Here is a 5,602-nt window from a genome sequence, read left to right as displayed (position 1 = left end):
AAGCGTCAATTTGCATTTCATAATAAATTAAAATGAATAAATAAATTGAAGAAGCCTATTTATCATTTTTCACTCTCTGTGAATGTTTATATCACCAGGGACTATAGCAAGCAAAGATATTTTATCAATAAGAATATATTTTGCCCTTCAGTTCCAAAATAAAAAGACCAGCATCTCTATTAAACCTTTCCCTACCAAAAACTGCACGTACCCTTTCCCACACAGTATAAGTCTCCTATGCCACACCTGGAGCTTCAGCCCAGGGAGTCTGCATTTTCCTCTTGACAACACAAACACAAAAACCCCTTACTTTCGAAATCTCACCTGTCCAGTGTGTTATTTACTGTACATAAACAGCTGCCAAAGCAAATAATCCTTTGCTTTCCCTGTCATGAGTCACTGATACCAGGCTATCAATTCATTTCTACATAAACGCTTTACTTAAACCTTTGATCTACTGCTCGTAACACATTTCTGCCCAAAAAAGCACCCATGCTCCTGGATGTAGAGAAATTAAAAATGAATACATTTCCGTTGACAAATCCAATGATATAATTAAGCCAGGACAAAGAAAAAACAATTTTCTGTTTACCAAAATATCTTCAAAAGAAAAGTATATTGGTTTTGAAGGGTCTCCATGCCTAAACCTGCAACCAGAAGAGCTATATTTGATCTTTAGATTTATATTATAAAAAGCACAAAATACAGAAATAATTTTCCTTATTTTGAGATAATAGCAAACTATTTAGAAGAAACAATGGTCGGGTTTCAGCTCAAAAGTATAAGCTGTTGGTATAGGCTATGCATATTACACAGAGATATTTCAGTGATGAAAGGTTTAGGGCAGAAAACACAATTGCAAATTATATTCAGTACAATCAAGTATATTTATGTTTTCATATTAATGATGAACCTGCAGATCAGTGAACGTCCATATGCCTCTTCATACACTTTTGTTGATCACTTTTCTTACTTCTTATTAAACACGCAAGGAGCACTAACCTGGCAGACATTCATGCCAGAAAAGTATTATGAAAAGAAGCACATTTTTGACATGCACAGTGGGAAGTATAATATGAAAGGGATCACTCCACTGACTTAAGCATACTTCTATAATAATAGCCCCAAACCAAGAAAGCAATGACAAGCAAATGTCATGTAATGACAAAAAAAAAATATTTAGGAAGGATTTAAATGCGAAAATAAATTTTAGTGCTTCATTGCACATGGCAAAACATTATCGTGATGTCTTAGGTCTACTCCACCCATTCCCCTCATACAGCAAACACCTGGAGGGCACCAGATTTCCACTCCCATTGGCAATTTAGATTGACACATATCATTTAGTTTGGTCAGGACATACTAAACTGACTTCCCCTCCAAATGAGAGAACGAGAGAATTAAAGATCTTCCAAGGAGGTGGAGACTACTTCTGAAACACCCACCACGTTCCCTATATAAAGGGTCAACTGTTCTCTGATCTGCCTCGCTCTGTGCTGTGTGCTTTGCAGAATAGATCAGGGCACCTTGAGCACCATGGCCCTTTCCGTGTGCACAAGTGGTGGATCCCGGCAATTCTCTTCTTGGAGTGGACTTGGCGGGGGATCTCTGAGAATGTCTAGTTCTGGTGGTGGAGGAGGCGTTGGTGGCAGCGGACTTGGGTTTGGTGGTGGATCTGGCGGAGGTTTTGGTGCTGCTTCTATGCTTGGTTCAGGCTCTGGCTTCAGTGGGGGTTTTCGGAGTAGCTCAGGTGGAGGCTTTGGGAGCGGCTTAAGTAGTGGCTTTGGTGGAGGCTTTGCTGGTGGTTTAGGTGGCAGCTATGGAAGTGGCTTAGGCAGTGCTTTTGGTGGAGGTTTAGGAAGTGGTTTTGGCAGCAGCTCAGGCAATGGTTTTGGAGGTGGCTTTGGTAGTGGCTCAGGATATGGTTTTGGAGGTGGTTTTGGCACTGCTGGTGCTGGGGATGGTGGCCTTTTTTCTGGCTCAAAAAAAGAAACTATGCAGAACCTCAATGACCGTCTGGCTGCTTATCTGGACAAAGTACAAAGTCTGGAGGATGCCAATACCGACTTGGAGTGCAAAATCCGCGAGTGGTATGAGAAAAACGGCCCTGGCACTGGTATCTCTGGATCTGGGAATGACTATAGTAAATATTATCCTACAATTGAAGATCTTCGAAACAAGGTAGCAAAGCAATGTACTTAACGTATCTTTCATTTGTAATTCACCTAATAATATTTCAGATAAAAATAACAAATTCCTTTCAGAAACCAAGAGCAAATTTATTCTACAGTACCAACGTTTGTAATAACCTCTGTCACATTGCACTGGTATCACGTGTTGAATTTTTCTTGTATATTAACGGCAGTTCTGTAGCTATATCACACAATGCTGTGTGACTTGGTCTAATTTGAATAGAGGAGAAGGCAGTGATGGAATCCAGTTCTACAGACTCTTGTAGATTACAGAGTTTAAATTTTGGTAAGTTTCATATTTCTTACATCACAAATTCAGTTCCGGAAATAGACACACTACCTGGCAAGGTCTTCAGATTATAAACTATCTAGTCATAGAATGCAAACTGGTATTCTACCATTAAGTGAAGCATGCTGATTTGCAGAAGCTGAAAATCTGTCATATATTTGCATAGTAAATCATACAAGAGTCCAACAAATTATGTTTAATATTATAATCGTATTTAGGATTACAGTTATATAAAGAGCTATATTGAGCTGCAAAGCCATCGGGCTATAAAATCATTCTCTGAACTTTCTTTGTATTCCAGATCATTAATGCAACTATCGACAATGCAAGAATCATTTTGCAGGTTGATAATGCCAGACTGGCTGCTGATGATTTCAGACTGAAGTAAGTATATCTTAGTATTACAAAAACTCTTACTAAAATTTTAAGGAAAAACTTCTTTTGTATTTAAAAATCTCTTTCCTTGTAGAATATTTTAAGATAATTATTAAAATAGAATAATGGTGTGTATTAAGATTTCATATTAAAAGCTATATAAGTACATGGTAATAGTTTGCATTTGACCTCATGAACCACATAAAAAATCGTATTTAATTACTGTATTTACAGATATGAGAATGAAGTGGCTCTTCGCCAGAGTGTGGAAGCTGACATCAACGGTCTGCGTAGAGTTCTTGATGAGCTGACCTTGACAAGAGCTGATTTGGAGATGCAGATTGAAAGCCTGAATGAAGAACTGGCTTATCTCAAGAAGAATCATGAAGAGGTACTTTTTTTCTTTGTGTATTCCTAACAAGGCAGATGGAATTGTGAAATATCAGATTATTCCCTTATTTATGCCAGTGGGAGTTCCTTGGTTTCATTACTTGTTTTGTTTGCTGTTCTTTTTTGAGTTCACTAAGTGAAAGAGTGAAAGAAATATGCACACGAGCTAGGGATTCTTGTTGAAACAGAATTTATATCGCATATATTTTTGGTAGAACTATTTTGCCTTTTATTAACAGAAACTTTTCTTTATTTTAAATCTCTCCAGGAGCTGCAGGGCATCCAAAGCAGTGCATCTGGCCAAATCAGTGTTGAAATGGATGCTGCTCCAGGAACTGACCTGACCAAGCTTTTGAATGACATGAGGGGACAGTATGAAGTCATTGCTGAGCAAAATCGCAAAGAGGCTGAAGCATGGTTCAATGAAAAAGTAACAACCAGAGATAGCAAATTCAGCAAAATGCATGCAAAAATTAGTTAAATATTTGGAACAGTAAAATTACACTCTATTCTTCCTTGCCATTTCAGAGTGGGGAGCTGAAAAGGGAAATCTCCACCAATACTGAGCAGCTTCAGTCAGGAAAGAGCGAGATCACAGATTTAAAACGGACTCTCCAGAGCCTGGAAATCGAACTACAGTCTCAGCTTGCCATGGTATGTTCTAAGGAAGCTGCTAACTAGTCAGAGTAAATTTTCCAACTTCAAAAGTCTTGTTAGATCTTATACTATTCTATAGGATTTAAGATTTGCATTTATTGCCTATAAAATCCTGCATTCTTTTAGTTCCTAAATAGCAGTAATATATATAATTGGATTGCAAGTAGCGTGTTATAAAGCAGATGAACTTTTATGTTCACATTCAGTGAAGCAGCAAAGGCCAGCTTTCAAACTGGTATTTCAAGGAAAAAAAAAATCTCCAAGTAATGAGGCTATACTGACTCCCATTAAACTATTTCAGTTGTTTTTTTCTTCGCAAAGAATTTTTTTTTCCTCAATCGGAGTTATTTAATATCCTTCTTACACAGAAAAAATCCCTTGAAGACACTTTAGCAGAAACGGAAGGAGGTTACTGTGCTCAGCTTTCACAAATGCAACTTCAGATTGGGAATCTGGAGTCTCAGCTGCTTCAGGTCAGGGCCGATATGGAGCGCCAGAATGCAGAGTATCAACAACTTCTAGACATCAAGACCTACCTGGAAATGGAGATTGAAACCTATCGTCGCTTGCTGGATGGCGAGTTTCTGTAAGCAACTAATTTACATAAAGTACCTCCTTTGTTTTATTTTCTGTAGCAATATCCTTTCCAGGAAAAAAGAGGTAAAAACAAGTGGTACGTTCACCAAAAGACAGGAAGGCACATACAATGATTCTGAAATAATACAGATATATTCTAACTGAGGAGAATGAACCATTCTGCTCAGTATTTAAAATAATCTATCAATGCCAACATGGAAAGGGAATTTCTCCTGATCCTGACAAACATTCTGCAATATTGCGTGTCTCTGATTCACTTTTAGGAGCGCAGGACAGGGAGTTACATTTGAAAGCTCATCCTTGACAGGGTCCAAATCAGAAACACAATCGCTGGATTCTTCTCAGGGTAGGTACAACTTGATTGAATAAAATTTTGTTTCTAAAGTCATTGTTATAAATACAATACTACATGCTATTCTGTTTAACTACATCATAGAGTTCATTATAACAAGAAGCCAATTTGAAAGGAAAAGGATGTAACTGTTCATGTACACGTGCTGCTCTGTTTTATAATTTTTAACACTTTGATAAATATTTTTTGTTTTGTTTGTGATGTTTAGATCCTACCAAAACTAGAAAGATCAAGACAATTGTTGAAGAAGTGGTAGATGGAAAAGTTGTTGCATCCCACGTTAAGGAAGTTGAAGAGAAGATATAAGGCACAATCTGATATTGCAAAGGATCTGTTCACTCCATGTTTTTTCAAAGCCAAAATGGATAAATAATTTTGATCTTTTGTATGAAGTGATAAAAATAGATTGGCTTTTTACTAAGATTCTTTTGCATAAAACAAAGCTTGCATTTTCATTCTTAGCAGTCACGCAATATATTTTCTGCTTCAGTCTATTGGTATTACCTGTATTATTTTCATGGTGTTCTTTAAATATATCATCAATTCTTTGTTCAATAACTAGAAATATGGTGCACACGTTAGGCATTTAATTAAATATGCTTTTTAAATAATTTTTAGTAATTAATAGTTAAAATAATTTTGCTGTTCTAACCTCATTTTCCTGTTTTCTTGACTAATAAAAAGGACTCAACAAGCTTTAAGATAGTAGTCTCCTTTTATTCTTCATTTAGGACTGCTGATCCATATTTG

At 36.8% G+C, this 5,602-nt stretch overlaps 1 protein-coding gene across 1 annotated transcript; it reads left to right on the top strand.

Annotated features, from left to right (window-relative positions):
* The first annotated feature begins 1,536 nt into the window (after window positions 1-1,536).
* LOC103921617 (keratin, type I cytoskeletal 12-like) lies at window positions 1,537-5,158 on the top strand. The gene is made up of 8 exons (XM_009329611.1): window positions 1,537-2,181; window positions 2,783-2,865; window positions 3,091-3,247; window positions 3,515-3,676; window positions 3,775-3,900; window positions 4,272-4,483; window positions 4,764-4,846; window positions 5,061-5,158. The coding sequence occupies exons 1-8, from the start codon at window positions 1,537-1,539 to the stop codon at window positions 5,156-5,158; spliced, it is 1,566 nt and encodes a 521-aa protein (XP_009327886.1).
* Window positions 5,159-5,602: the final 444 nt, after the last annotated feature.

This window comes from Pygoscelis adeliae, unplaced genomic scaffold (assembly GCF_000699105.1).
Source record: "Pygoscelis adeliae isolate BGI_AS28 unplaced genomic scaffold, ASM69910v1 Scaffold388, whole genome shotgun sequence".
Classification (NCBI taxonomy): Eukaryota; Metazoa; Chordata; class Aves; order Sphenisciformes; family Spheniscidae; genus Pygoscelis; species Pygoscelis adeliae.
This window is presented reverse-complemented; position numbering and strand designations above follow the sequence as displayed.

Excerpts from the sequence above, each read along its gene's own strand:
- LOC103921617 (XM_009329611.1), top strand. The coding sequence starts at position 1,537 with ATGGCCCTTTCCGTGTGCACAAGTGGTGGATCCCGGCAATTCTCTTCT. Across the intron at positions 3,677-3,774 it reads AAGCATGGTTCAATGAAAAA|AGTGGGGAGCTGAAAAGGGA; the intron begins GTAACAACCAGA and ends TTGCCATTTCAG. Across the intron at positions 4,484-4,763 it reads CGTCGCTTGCTGGATGGCGA|GAGCGCAGGACAGGGAGTTA; the intron begins GTTTCTGTAAGC and ends ATTCACTTTTAG.